Source organism: Meles meles, chromosome 5, assembly GCF_922984935.1.
Source record: "Meles meles chromosome 5, mMelMel3.1 paternal haplotype, whole genome shotgun sequence".
NCBI classification, from domain to species: domain Eukaryota; kingdom Metazoa; phylum Chordata; class Mammalia; order Carnivora; family Mustelidae; genus Meles; species Meles meles.
In genome coordinates, this window is record NC_060070.1 from 133,018,610 (window position 1) to 133,034,142 (window position 15,533).

The following is a 15,533-nucleotide window of genomic DNA, read 5'->3' on the forward strand; positions in this document are numbered from 1 at the left end:
AATGCCCACCTCTAGGACGGTCACATGGACTAACCAAGATAATACCAGAGAAGTACAATAATCGAGAGCTCGGTGGCTCCTAGCTGCTGTCATGGTCATCACCACAGGCTGGTCTCATCCCTCATCCTGGGATGGTCAAGTCCTCCAACACTTTATCTCTCACGCAGGGTCACCCTGCGCCTAGCATTCCTCACAGGGACCTTGAGAGGGTCTGTCCACTGTGGGCCTGACCTAGGCTCAAAGAGATTGACAAAGCGTTTTAGCGTCTTCCTAGAATTTGAGGACATGCATCCTAGGTAACTGTGGACCCCTTAGCCATTGTGCTTTTCTGCTTTCATGGCCTTTACCCCCTTGCCAACTCCTGCTTTAGACAAGTAATTCAACCCCTCTCCCTGAGGTCTCCTGGGCCAAGGTTCATCATAACCTTCTCTTTCTCCTCTCCTCTCACTTCCCCCTCCCCTCCTCTTCCATCTGCCCCCTTTCCTCTCCCCTTCGACACCTTCCTTCCCTCCTTCCCACCCTCCCCTGCTCCTCTCTCTTCCCTCCTCTTCTCTCTACTCCCCCTGCTTCCCCCTCCTCTACCCTACCCCTCTCCTCCATTTCCCACTTCCCTCCCTTCCTTTTTGTCCTTCCTCTTCCTTCCTCTCCTCTGCTCCTCTTCTCTCCTCTCTCCTCTTCTCCTCTTCTCTCCTCCCTCCATCCCTCCCTTCCCCCCCAACTTCCTCTCCTCTCCTCTCCTTTCCTCTCATCTCCTCCACCATTTTCCCTCTTCCCTCCCCTGTTTTCCTTTCTAACTCTCCTCTCCTCTCCCTACCTCCTCTCCTCTCCTCTCACTCTCCCTGTTTCTCCCTTCCCTCCTTTTCTCTATGTCCTCTTTCTCCTCTTTCTCCCTCTCAGTCATTCTCAGGACGATCATATCTTCAGTAGGCCAAGCAGCATCCCAGATCCCTGGCCCTGGAGCCAGAGTTTCTGGAACCAGGGCCCCCTACAGCTTGGTGACATCTGTAAGGTGACATCTGTAATGTGACATAGGCTGTGAGGTGTTTTATGGGGAGCACCTCTTCTCTTGCTTGGATTTAGTTCGTCCCTGGGGTTGGTATTGTTAATGAGGTTAGTGGTTCAGGGGCAGCTGAGGTGAGGATGTTCCTGCCTCCTTTCCTGAACAAACAGCACTGGGCAGCAGCCAGGATCTCCATCTGGCTCTGGCTGGAGCCCTGGTCAAATGGCCCCGCCTCTAAGTAAGTTTCCTCCAGGAACAGCATCTCCTGTACCTTTATGGAAATAAAAATTAAAAAACAAAAAACCCATAACTCTTTTAAAGGATGCTGCTGTTTCCCAGGGTCACTCCACTTGTGGCCGAGGGCATTTCTACTCTGCCCCAGGGGAATTTCACTGCTCTTTAGGGAAACCCAGAAGATAACCAACAAATAATCTTTCACATTAACGATGTCTCAAAGATGAAAGGTATTAGTTTCCTTTATACATCCAGTTTATTGTCAGTGGTGCAATTAACTTCTATCCTATGCTCTGGCTGGAGCATCCCCCAGCTTGGAGCGGCTCTCTCCTGAGACCTTCACTGGGACAGGGCATTGGTTCTTGATGAAGTGGGCCCTGCCTCTGGTGGGACAGGTCTCCCAGGGAGCACCTGCCATTGTGGAGGGACCCTGGTTACGGGACAGGCACCTCTCGCTACTGAATGCCCGTCCTCATGGCATTGATGGCCCCTCTGGAGGACCTTATCCCTCCCTCCATTTGCAGCTGTTTCCTGTTCTGCCTGAAGACCTTGCCTGACCTCATTTTTCAATTATCTTCTCAGGCCTCTTATGTGGATGGTACTGTCTTGGGCTGTGGGCCGTGCCTGAGGGGGAAGGCCTCATGATGACTTAAGCCTTTCTCAGAATGAAGGACTTGGGCTGTCTGGATGGGCACGGTCTGTCTGTGCTTGTGTAAGCCCCAACCTGGGGTGACTCGTTCGTTACATGGCAGTCCTCTCATGCCCTGTGCACAGCACTAGACCCATTGACAGCTGCCCCGCTGAATGAATTATCTTTACAAATGAATCACAGCAAAGGATTCATGAGACTCAGGGCTTACCGTCCCCCCACACCTGCCACCTCTAGGGCCATTTAAGATATGCGCAACTTGGTAAACTTTGATCATCCCTTTAGAAGAATGATGCTTACCATCTGTGCTAATATTTTTAATCACTTTTGGAAAAAAAAAGTTCTCCAGCACCTTGGAGTAAGGCTGACAAAGGTGCCCTATCCCAAGGACATGGGTGGAGGCCTGGGTTTCTGCTCACAACACAGGAAGGTGTCTTAGCATGTGGCTACTGATGGTGCCAATGTTCCTCCAAAGAGGGAGTGGACGGGTTGCCATATTTGTGTTCCATTTCTACCCATCCTCAGCACTTCTCTGTTAAGTTTCTTTGAACAATTTGGGCAGAAATTTCTGGTGGTAAATGGAGTGACAACGTAAGAACTACCAGGCAAACGGGCAAAATAACCATATAGTGATAGAAGTCAGAAAAGTGGTTCTCTTGAGGGAAGGGGTTATTGACTGGAAAAGGCATGAGGGAGCTTTCTGGAGTGTTGGGAATCCTCGATGTCTTCATCTGGCTGGGAGTTGCCAAGCGTCCATGTATACACAAACCCACTGTTGCCAAGCTGACATCTCAGTGAGTGCCTCCTACTGTATACAGTTAGATCCCAATGAACAAGATCACTGTCCCAAAGGCAGGCAGGACACCATCCCAGTGGTTTCCATTTCTTGCCATGCCTGACCCACTTTACTCTGGAGACACTGAAATTCTATCTGCATCCATTACACATCTTTATCTTCCTCCACAAGTATGTTTATACCCACAGGTTATATTTATATCTGCAGCCACATCTATATATTTAAATCTGGAGAGGAGAGGAAAGTGTTATATGTGTGTGTCTATATATAGGGTAGTTTACTTCTTTCAAAGAACAGGAGGATCTTAACCCCCCTCCCCCTTTTTTTTTTGTTGAGCAGGACAACACACACACACACACACACACACACACACACACAAAGTATCCCTGACTGCCTAATCAACAACCTTGCTTTCTCCCTTGCCTGAGATGGTAAAACTGACCTTGATGACGAGCTGGGGGATGGTCAGCACGGTGGACTTCTGCTTGGCCAGAACATCCTTGGTCTCGTTGACACGCGCTGTGACGAAGAAATGCAGGTATGCTTGCTCCAGCAGCTGGCCCATGTACTCGCCCGCTCTGATCAGCACCTCCTCTTTCTTGACTGGCCGGAGGAGAAAAAACACACAAGGCATCAGGACCTGAGTGAGATCTGCTTGACTTTGCCCAAGTGCCCCGTCCTCTTCCCCATCAGGATTCAAGGGAGTAAAAGGACCTCAGCATCCACCAGACGCACAGCCAAGGTGAGGGGTGAAGACTCAATTGAGGACAAAGTCTTCTGCTTCTTGGATAAAACAAGAATGTGCTAGAAATTTAATATTCAGGAAAGCCTTCCTAGAGAATGTGTCAATTTTTCCAAAAGATGTTTTTGCTGTTGTAAAAATGCAAAGCCATGACAGGGCTGTTCAAGATCAAGGACAAAGGGGTTTTAACTGTGGCTGTTTAGACTTGACCAGGGACAATCCCGAGATGATAGATACGGAGCTGTGAAACCCAGGTCCACCAGTTCATGCCCTGCCCCCTCGTGCAACAAGAAACCTCTCTCCCAGGCCATAGGCCACCCTTTAGCAGAACTGTCAACTACCTGAACCTTCTCCTCACAGCTCTTCAGATTTTCTTTCCAGCTTTTTCTGTACTGCTCTTACATGATTTTTCCGTTGAAGAGAAAGAAGTCTATGAAATCGGTTTTTACCTGAGGCATCCGGCTCTTTCCCATCCTGTTTCTATTTGCAATGTAAAGGACCTCTGGGCCAAATGCCCGTTTCCTGAAGTCACAGACCTTAGCTTTTCGGTGTTGAGGACAAGCCAGGGAGACTGGCACTTGGAGGCTGGGGAGCGGTCCGGGATCCCCTCCGTTCACCATCTGGGCTGAGGGCGGGAATGCTGTCTTGTGGCTCTGAGTATAACAGAGAGGTCCTTTTTGGCTGCCCTGCCCACTTTCTCCATCACTCTCTTTTCCCACTGCTCGGGAGTCAAGAGAGCCAAGAGGCCAGCCCGGGCGGTGGTGTAGCACCTGCTGCACCCGCTCAGAGTCGGGTGCTGGTGCGGCGTGGACTGCCGGCCCTGCAGGGCAATGCGTGGTGATGCCTCCATCCCTGTGCCCGGAACACAGGCTCTGCAAATGTTCACAGGATGCAACATCTCCCCTACTGTTTCCCTGCCCCATGTCTGCCTTTGGCCGAAGATTCCTCCTCCCTGTGGACATTATTAAAGGGAATGACTCCCAGCGTCCATTGCTTTCCGTGCAGGTGCAGGGCATAGTCAGTCCCCAGTGAGCAGTGCTGAAATGAGGACAGGATACTCTGTAGGGCGAGCTGGGGCACAGGGAAGGCCCCCGGACTTGCCAACCCACAGGCGAGGGTGCATCAGCATGCTCATCAGCGGCTTCAAAGCCCCTTCACAGATGAGTAGGCACTGTGACGTCTCTAGTCCCCAGGGAAGTAGAGTTTAGGAGGCTGGGGTCCAGGCATTATTTTACAGGTTCGCAGCTGACTTTAATGTGCAGCTGGAGTGGGGAGACATTTCTCCAACAACCCAGAGGGCCCCCACAGGATCAGCTCTGTAGAAGCCTTAGTTCATGTAAAAGGTATGGCCCTTCCCAACCAGGAGCTTGCTCCTCTGACTGTGGCCTGCAGACTATCACCTGTGAGCTCATAAGAAATGCAGGTTCTCGGACCGCCCCCCCCAGCCGCACCCCCCAGCTCACTGAATTAGGATCTGCTTTTGAATAAGATACCCGTAGGATGCATATTCCACTTTGAGAAGCTCCCAGATTTAGGAGGACCTTGGCTTGAACTTGGCCCTTGAATTCTGCTTTTTTAATGACCCATTCATATTGCCTTCTTTGGACCTGATCCTGGAACCTACTTCCTCCATGGCTCCCCTGGAAATTAATTGTCCAGACACATAAGACTCCATCCCTTGACTGGATACAACCTCAGATGTGCACAAGGGGGCCTGTTTTTCATGCCCCCAGCTCTGGATGGATGGAGTGGCAAATGGTATGCCTTGAAGAACAAGTGTTTTGTCTCCAGCTACCTCCAGCAATAATAATAATAATAGGCTTCCTCTGGTTTTTACTGGCGGAGGGGCTGTGTTCGACCACTGAGTTCCTTAAGGCTGGTGAGATATGCCAGACTTCTTCCTACCCATCTTAATGGAGGCTTTTGCTACCTTTATAATGTTGGCATCAGGACAATATTCTCTGGGGTAGAACATTCTCTAAATCATAGCACTAAGGAAACTGGGCTGTGCTTCCAAGCCCAAGAGAACAGTGCTCCTGAAATAGTATGTTATGTAAGTGCTGTGTTTTGCCACTGCACAAGAAATTGTTCTAGATAAAGTTTATTAAACGTGGCAAGAGAAAGAAGAATAGGTTTTCATTCTATGAGTGGTGAAGCTGGGCTCCTGCCAATATCACTTACTGTGTCTGGGGAAAGCCGAGGGAGACACAGACAGGAGCTGCCTCATCTCTTTTTCCAAAAAGCAAAGAAAACTAAATATAGCCAAGTGGAAATGATAGCACCTTTGAAGGTACTGGAAGGTTTAAGTTATTCAAATCTTCCAAGCTGATTCTAGCCCACACATTCTCTTTAATCATCAATCTGGAAAGTATGCCTCTCATTCTACTTGGAAAACTTTCTTTGCAATCAAGACTCCTAGGAGTGTAGTCTGACCTGCTTGATCAAGGTCTAGAATCAGGAGGCTTTTTGCAACACGTTGCGATTTATTTTATTTTATGATTATTATTTTTTTGCAATTTATTTTAGACTGCAGTTTGCAACCTATTGCATACAGTTAAGTCTGCCTGGTCACTGTCCCTAGATCAGTGACCGAGAGGGTTAATGTATCACGCCATTCCAGCCCACTCACTCACAGAAGCTCATTTTCTTATTGGATTAGGGAGAAAAGGGGAAGGAGATGGAGAGATGGGACTCTTGTGAGGTGGTACAGGATGGTGCATAGTGAAACCTGAGTTAGATCATGCTCCATTTCTGCTCAAAATCCTCTATTGGTTCCTCCGCTCCCTTGGAATCAAAGCCCAAGTCCTTACAAGGCCCCACAGTTCTTGATGTGGTCTAAACCATCCACTCTCCCTTGCCACCTTTGCTCTCAACTCTGGTTTCCTTGCTACTCCTTGAACACATCAAACAGCCTCTGGCCTCAGGGCCTTTGCATTTATAGTTTCTTCTGGCTGCAAAGCTTGCTCCTTTCCTTCTGCCAGGTTTCTGTTAAATGTCATCCCATTAGAGAGGTTTTCCCTGATCATTCCATCCCCGCCAACATTCCTTCCTTCCCTCACCCTGTTTTATATTTTTTATTATGTGCATTACTATACTATATGGGACTTTGTTTATTGCCCAGCCCCACCTCTTAAGACCACAAACCCCATGAGGGTTGGGACTTCTGTTGTGTTCATGGCTATGTCTCCAAAACCAAACAGCATCTAGACATTAAGCAGCAAATAAAGGTTAGGGGAATAGATCTACAGTCCTGTGATGTAGGTGGTATTGTTCCTATGCACAGAAAAGCTCAGATTAGTTAAGTAACTTGCCTTGGGACACACAGCCTGTAGGTGACATAATCACACCTAAAATCTCCATTTGTCTAATTCCAAGTCTCAGTTTCTCTAAACTCCACTCTTGAATCCTTTATACTGACTACTCTTGTCTTTAAGTATTGCCCTTCCTACCTTGAGGGATAGGAAAAGTGCCTGATCTCTCAGTCCCCCCCACCCCCCAAAATGTACCATGGTGGTTTCCTAATTGGTAGTCACATTACAGTAGCTCTGGAAATTTGTTCCCCTAAGGTTGGGCAGGTTTCTTGGAATTAGGATTCTTAGGAATGTTCCCCATTTTTCTGGGACTATCTTTCTAAAACCTCACAAGAGTACTGATTGCGACTTGGGACAGCCCCTCAAGCCAGGAAGCCTGAAAACAACTGGGATGTGTGAGTCGGTCATCCCCGAGGGCCATATTAGTCTTGCTTGTCTTCATGTTGTGAAACTCATTATTTGTACACCTTTAAAATTTTTTTCTTTTTCTTTGCCACACATCAGGCCAACAGAAATCTAGTGCTCTGAAGGGTTCAGGTTCTGAACCCTTGGCCAGGAGACTGGTTTCTCCTGGTTAACTCATTTTGCCAGTTGTGTGACCAATCTCTGTGCCCCCTAAATACTTGGATCCCAAGAACTGAGATTGGTCGAAACTGCAATCTCCAAGGTAAGCTGAAGACTGTCGAGCCCAAGCTTGCGTAAAATATCCTGAAGTTTTACACTGAAGGAGAGGCTTTGCAAGGGCAAGTGTTTGAGGGAGGCAGGGCAGCATCAAGGACGAGAAAGAGACCCCATGAGAGGTGGCAGAGAGAACAAAGCCCTTCAGAGGCTCCTGGGCACCACATCCCGAGTCTCTAGTCTCTTCTCCCACCGGTGGGTTCTCCCCTGTCCTGATATATCAGCAGATGAGTTTTCAGAAATGGCCTATATGCAGAGCTCAGATCTTTTACCTTCTCAATGGTAGAGCAAAACACATCATTCCTGCTGGGGCAGTCCCCCAAAGTGTTACGTGATGTGGGGGTAGAGATACCAGCAGGCGGGGCAGGGGGATGGCTTTCTGACACAGGAAAGCATCGCAAACTTTCCTGGGCACTAAAAGCCCCCCGGGATTTTTTTACAATGTAAATCCCGGGTCAACAGATCTGGGGTGGGGGCTGACAGTCTGCGTTTCTAACCTGCCCCCCCACCCCCACTCTGGTTGTGGTGGGGGATTTCTGATGTTTCAGGTCCTTGGCCCACACTTGGAGTCGCAAGAAGTTACACTTAATTTTCATGACTCGGGGGGCTCCAGGCTTTGAAAATTTCAGTGTTCATGTCTACGCATGAGAGGGGAAGCCGGGATCTGAGGCCCTCTGGCAGAAAGGGGTTCTCCTCTGGGGTTCATATTCCTGAGCTCTGAGGTAGAACTTCAACTTTGACAGGAAGTTATTATTTTTTTAAAGATTCATTTATTCATTAGAGAGAGAGAGAGGGAGAAAGAGGGAGAGAGTGGGGGAATGGGCAGAGGGAGAGAGAGAGAGAGAGAGAGAATCCCCAAGCAGACTCCTGCTGAGTGCAGAGCCAAAAGCAGGACTTGATCCCACGACCCTGAGATCATGATCTGAGCCTAAACCAAGAGTCAGACGCTTCACCGAATGAGCCACCCAGGTGCCCTGACAGGAAGTTATGAATGAGTGACAGCACCAAGCCAGACAGGGAGGCAGAGAATAAGTTCCTGGGAGAAGAGCCCCCCTCGTTAGCTTACGAGACAAGGGCTCCAGCGTCACTTCGAACGTCTCCTTCTTGAATTCCGTCTTGGAGACCCCCGTGTAAAAGACAATGTTGCCCGAGAGATAGACCGAGAGGGTGTAACGGTTGGGGCTGTTGCTCTGGAAGGTGATGGTGAGCTTGAAGTCTCTTCCCAGCACAGCATTTTCCACTTCAAAATTCATGGTCACATCAGACCGGGGTTTGAGAATGCCGTCTGTGTTGATGGGCTTTTTAGCCCCATACATCAGGGCAGTTTCCAGGGCCAGCCTCTCCTCTTCTTGGCCTAGGAGAGACAAAGAGATCATGACGGGGGAAAAGAAATGCAAGCCATCCAAGAGAAATTATGAAACACTCTGCACTCTGAGCACTGTGTGCTCTACTCATCCATTGGCCTCTGTGAGCCACCGACTGCCCTTCGAGACAGGTGTCATCATTATTCCGGGCCTACCAATTCTCCAAAATCAGGTTTCCGGGGAACTATGACCTGCCTGGGCTGCTGAGTGGCATCTCCAGAACTTATCTGAAAGGGGTTGCTCTCGGGGCTGTTTCTCCAGGGCTGCTACTTTGGGGTTTTGTGGGCAGAGGTGGCCAAGTCACACTCTTCTCAAATGGTAGCATCAGTTTTCTTCCCTTCCCAAATCCTAGCTAGAATTCAGGGCTCTCTAAGCAAAGATTTTGGCCATAGTTGCATCTTGCCATTCCACATTGTGCTCTACGAGTTTTCTCCTATTCACAGGTCTTTCTGATAAGACCTGTCTTCTTCGTTGTCTCTCTTTCCACATGGGCCTGTCCCACTTGCTACTGCTGACCTGACCTCTGGGCAGCTGCCGTCCTGCCCCTCTACTCCTTCCCCTGTTGCCATTCCCCCCTGACAGAGTGCAGAGATCCCCCCCCCCTTTTTTTTTTGCACATAGTGCATAGAGCCATACACTCAGATCTGGCAAGCTGTTAAACCTTCCCTGCCAAATGCCTCTAAGGTCAAGTTCCCTTAGGGACCATGGGGTTATCTAGTGCCTCCAGATGTTCACTGTCTTGATTCCAGCCTATCAGACATTCTGAGCCTGAGCCCTACAGTGGGGAATCCTAGTTAACAAGACTTCCCAAACTCATCTGATGCAAAACACATTTTTTTTTTTTTGGAGGAACACCTATTGGCATCTGGTGTACACTGAAGTTCTAATGCATTTGGAGATGTGTGTGCTTTCTTTAGGAAAATGTCTTCTGTGGGGTATCCACGGTGATGGTGGAGGAGATGAAGGTAGGGACAGAAGAAGAAGGGGTGAGCTCTGGAAGAAACAAATAGTAGCTTTGGGCAGGTGTGGAAGCAAGAAATACAGGTACAAGTCAGACCTCAGAGCTTGCTCCTCCTGGCTCCGAGCTAGGTTGACGTTCCTTACAGAGCTCTGGACAAAATGCTCACTTGAGGGGACAGAGAGTCTGTGTTCCCCTTACCACCCGAATATCTTTGGATACATCTTAGTGCATTGTGGAAGACACAGAGGCAAATTCTTTGACTTGTAAAAACCAGTCCTGGGAATGGCTGGCAAAAAAAGAATCACCTGGAAATAAAAGTGCGAGCTTTTAAATTCACTAATTTTAAGATAATGCCTTCTACTTTACTTAGCAATGAACTGCAGGGCAGATGAAGAAGTCAATTAACAGCAACAGCTATCGCTGAGAGCTAACTCTGTGACGGGTATTGTGGTGAAGTGTGTACTGGGCATTGTCTCCTTTAATCCTCAGAGAACTCTACAAGGAAGAGGCTATTATTACTATCCATGTCCTTGTTTGTAAAAAAAAAAAAAAGGGGGAGGGGGCTACCTATATCAGACGCTTTTAGGAGGTCTGGAGGCATGCGTAAGATCTGGTACTTTGCAAAGTCAGACAATGCCAGTAAGTCTTGCAAACAAACGTGAATGTGTGTGTGTGTTAATTTCTCTGATCGTCAGGATTGCAAGAATGTGCCAGGAGCAATTGGTCTAGGACAAGCATTGGCTAGAGCACATGTTTACAAATCAATAGGAGGGAGACATTATCTCCCTGTAAAGGGAAGGAGGGGCTATGACAAGGAAAGCTCAGTGAAATATTTTAGCAGAAAGCACCTGGCCAACAGCTCCTCCGGAGAGCTTTATTGACGATCGCTTTGGATGGGCACCAGATATGCATTTAGACAAAATGCAGGAAGGGAACACCAGCAGCAGGGACCTACCTGGCAGAGAGGTGCCATCCCAGGGGAGAGAGGTCGAGCTGGCCCAGATGAGGGGAAGGGGCAGTGGAAGGCTTGTGGTGAGCCATGAGAGACTTTCTATGGTATCACAGAGAGAGGAGCCTCAGGTCTCCTCAAGGGATCAGCTTCCCGGGAGCAGGAGCTGTCAGCCAGTTGTTCCAGGAAACACAGGCCCAGATAGGAGGCAGGAACATCAGGGTTTCCCCAGAGCTCTGCAGAATTCCCGTCTCTCTGCAACTGTGCTTTACGCCCTGGCATCTTACATAATTCAGGGCCACAAATTTAGTGCTGTGGGAGAATGATCTAAAGCCAGATTGTATTTTCTGAGATTCCTCTGTGGCCCCCAGGAGCAAGGTCAAAAGCATCTTTCCGTTAGCCAGGATGTAATGAAAGCGCCCTTTATGTTTGGTAAGCTTCTCATTGTTCAGATTTTTAGCTCAAATGTCACCTTCTCAGAGAGTACCCCCTTCCATCACCCTGTGTAATGTGTCCCCAAGCCCAGTCCTCTCATCTCTTACTAACACGTTACCTGGTTTTTGTCCTTTTCCCAGCACTAGACACTGTATGACATTATTTTCCTCACTAGAACCTACCTCCCTGTCCCCAGGACCTATGACCCAGCCTGGCACAGAGGCTTTGAAGGATCAAGGTTTGGAAAAGCACTTTGCTTTCATCCAGAGACAGAACTTTCATCTTTATAATGGATATGAAACAGTCCAGTTTGGGCGTATGTGATGTGCATTTAAATTCACCCGTGGAAGGGTCACTTGTGTTAGCATTCATTTGGCTGTTTGGTGCTGCTTGAGCCACCGTGATGTCCAGGCACTGTGTTAGGCTCAGATGAGAAGCAAAAGCCTTCCCTCCCTTGTCTCAGGGACACGTGCAGAGGGATCGCTATGTGTGTCCATCACAGATGCCGGGTCAGATGTTTGCCTGTGGGGCAGGCAACAGGGGGAGAGACTCCACAGCCCCTGGGGACAAGGAAGACTTCTTGGAGAGGTTTTTCTCTTGGCAGTGAGAGCAAAGGCATGAAGAAAATGGCAGCCTGGCTCTTAGGAGGACCGTGAGTGAGCAGCTCTCTGGGCTGCTGCTTGGGGAGCCTGTGGGTGTGGTCAGGAGGAGGAGCTGGAGGGTCCCAAAAGGCAAACAGCAGAGGCTTGGTGAGCTCTGATTGATGGGTCCTGAAAGGCAGCAGAGGAGATCGAGGGCTTTTAAGCAGTATCCTAACAGGCTCAAATTTATATTTTAAATGTCACTTTGGCAGCAATGCACAGATTAGACAGAGGGAAAGAGAGGATGTGGCGGGAAGGTAGCATTGGGAAGTAACCCCAGGTAGCCAGGAGAAAAGTACTTATATGCTGACTAATAGTAGGAATATCGTAGTAAGAAGAGAATTACTAGCAGGAGCAGAAAGTAACTTTATTGGACACTTATTCTGTATCAGGCACGATGCTAAGGGCTTTCCACACCTGATACCACTGAATTCTCAGAGTGCCCATAGTATAGAGAGAGAGGAGAGGAGATGAATTTGAACTATTTCAAAGGGAACATTTTGAGGGTTTGCTGCTTGACTGATTCTCAAGTTGTTAAACTTGGAGGGACTGTGGTTCTCTTCACTGGAGTCTGGAGTAGGGGAAAGAGATCCAGGCAAGGGAGGGAGTGAGAGAAGGCGGCATTCTGGAAGGGTCGGTTTCGGGTTTCTGCAGGAGACTTAGGGGAAGGTGAAGCTGAACAGAGAAGTTCTGCCAGAGACACCAACGGGGGGAGGGCAGGTGATGAGTAGATACGTGACTCAGCCACGGACAAAGAACATAAAGTGGGTAGGAATGAAGCCTGAGGATTGAGCCTGGAATGAGTACCATTCAGAGGTGAGGGGAAAAGAGGAGCTTAGAGTTGCAGAAAGAGTTAGAATAAAGAGTCAAGTAGGTTGGGATGGAACCCGGAGAAGTGGTGTCCTAGGAACAAAGAGGAGAGAGAATTTCAAGATTCGAGGGGTTGAGCAGTAGCATCAGAAGGTACGAGAAGCTCAGGCAAGCTGAGATCTGCAAACATTTAATCCACATGGCAATCAGGTGGTGCTGGCAGTATTTGAGAAGAGGAGCTTCTAGGGCCGCCTGGGTGGCTCAGTCAGTTGAGTGTCTGCCTTTGGCTCAGGTCGTGATCCCGGAGTTCTGGGATGGAGTCCTGCTTCCGGCTCCCTGCTCAGCAGGGAGTCTGCTTCCTCCTCTGCCCTTCACCCCGATCATGCTCTCTCTCTCTCTCTCAAATAATAAAAATAAACAAGACCTTCAAAAAAGAAGAAGAAGAAGAAAAGGAGGAGGAGCTTCAGGGATCTGTGGTTGGGAGCAGAATGCAGGGGATGGTAGGTGAGAAAGGAAAGGAAAAGGCACATAATGGGATGCCAAGCACAGGCAGCTCTTTCAAGATGCCTGGCCATGATCAAAGCCATCTATGAAAAACCCACCGCAAATATCATTCTCAATGGAGAAAAACTGAAAGCTTTTCCATTAAGGTCAGGAACACGGCAGGGATGTCCATTATCACCACTGCTATTCAACATAGTATTAGAAGTCCTAGCCTCAGCAATCAGACAACAAAAAGAAATTAAAGGCATCCAAATTGGTAAAGAAGAAGTCAAACTATCACTCTTCGCAGATGATATGATACTATATGTGGAAAACCCAAAAGACTCCACTCCAAAACTGCTAGAACTTGTACAGGAATTCAGTAAAGTGTCAGGATATAAAATCAATGCACAGAAATCAGTTGCATTTCTTACAACAAGACTGAAGAAAGAGAAATTAAGGAGTCAATCCCATTCACAATTGTACCCAAAACTATAAGATACCTAGGAATAAACCTAACCAAAGAGACTAAGAATCTATACACAGAAAATTATAAAGTACTCATGAAAGAAATTGAGGAAGACACAAAAAAATGGAAAAATGTTCCATGCTCCTGGATTGGAAGAGTAAATATTGTGAAAATGTCTATGCTACCTAAAGCAATCTACACATTTAATGCAATCCCTATCAAAATACCATCCATTTTTTTCAAAGAAATGGAACAAATAATCCTAAAATTTATATGGAACCAGAAAAGACCTTGAATAGCCAAAGGAATATTGAAGAACAAAGCCAAAGTTGGTGGCATCACAATTCCGGACTTCAAGCTCTATTACAAAGCTGTCATCATCAAGACAGCATGGTACTGGCACAAAAACAGACACATAGACCAGTGGAACAGAATAGAGAGCCCAGAAATCGACCCTCAACTCTATGGTCAACTAATCTTCGACAAAGCAGGAAAGAATGTCCAATGGAAAAAAGACAGCCTCTTCAATAAATGGTGCTGGGAAAATTGGACAGCCACATGCAGAAAAATGAAATTGGACCACTTCCTTACACCACACACGAAAATAGACTCCAAATGGATGAAGGACCTCAATGTGAGAAAGGAATCCATCAAAATCCTTGAGGAGAACGCAGGCAGCAACCTCTTCGACCTCAGCCGCAGCAACATCTTCCTAGGAACAACGGCAAAGGCAAGGGAAGCAAGGGCGAAAATGAACTATTGGGATTTCATCAAGATCAAAAGCTTTTGCACAGCAAAGGAAACAGTTAACAAAACCAAAAGACAGCTGACAGAATGGGAGAAGATATTTGCAAACGACATATCAGATAAAGGGCTAGTATCCAAAATCTATAAGGAACTTAGCAAACTCAACACCCAAAGAACAAACAATCCAATCAAGAAATGGGCAGAGGACATGAACAGACATTTCTGCAAAGAAGACATCCAGATGGCCAACAGACACATGAAAAAGTGCTCCACATCACTCGGCATCAGGGAAATACAAATCAAAACCACAATGAGATATCACCTCACACCAGTCAGAATGGCTAAAATTAACAAGTCAGGAAATGACAGATGCTGGAGAGGATGTGGAGAAAGGGGAACCCTCCTCCACTGTTGGTGGGAATGCAAGCTGGTGCAACCACTCTGGAAAACAGCATGGAGGTTCCTCAAAATGTTGAAAATAGAACTACCCTATGACCCAGCAATTGCACTACTGGGTATTTACCCTAAAGATACAAACATAGTGATTCGAAGGGGCACGTGTACCCGAATGTTTATAGCAGCAATGTCTACAATAGCCAGACTATGGAAAGTACCTAGATGTCCATCAACAGATGAATGGATCAAGAAGATGTGGTATATATACACAATGGAATACTATGCAGCCATCAAAAGAAATGAAATCTTGCCATTTGCGACGACATGGATGGAACTAGAGGGTATCATGCTTAGTGAAATAAGTCAATCGGAGAAAGACAACTATCATATGATCTCCCTGATATGAGGACATGGAGAAGCAACATGGGGGGGTAGGGGGATAGGAGAAGAATAAATGAAACAAGATGGGATTGGGAGGGAGACAAACCATAAATGACTCTTAATCTCACAAAACAAACTGGGGGTTGCTGGGGGGAGGTGGGATTGGGAGAGGGGGAGCGGGCTATGGACATTGGGGAGGGGAGGCGAACCATAAGAGACTATGGACTCTGAAAAACAACCTGAGGGTTTTGAAGGGTCAGGGGTGGGAGGTTGGGGGAACAGGTGGTGGGTGATGGGGAGGGCACGTTTTGCATGGAGCACTGGGTGTTGTGCAAAAAGAATGAATACTGTTACGCTGAAAAAATTAATGAAAAAGGAAAAAAAAAATAAATAAAGATGCCTGGCCATGGAAAATAGTGGGAAGAAAGAACAGGGCATGTTTGGTGGGGAATATATTGCTGAAAAAAGAGTTGTCTATTTTTTTTTA

General features: G+C 47.5%; 1 protein-coding gene across 2 annotated transcripts in view; it reads right to left on the minus strand.

The window, feature by feature from the left end:
* Nucleotides 1-15,533, minus strand: part of F13A1 (coagulation factor XIII A chain) — a 167,188-nt gene that overhangs the window by 17,686 nt on the left and 133,969 nt on the right. For both annotated transcript variants that reach the window (XM_046004210.1, XM_046004209.1), the window contains exons 12-13: nucleotides 8,477-8,764; nucleotides 3,122-3,282 (exon numbers count right to left, since the gene is read on the minus strand). In XM_046004210.1, coding sequence (XP_045860166.1) covers nucleotides 3,122-3,282; nucleotides 8,477-8,764 — 449 coding nt within the window. The remainder of the gene's footprint in view (nucleotides 1-3,121; nucleotides 3,283-8,476; nucleotides 8,765-15,533) is intronic.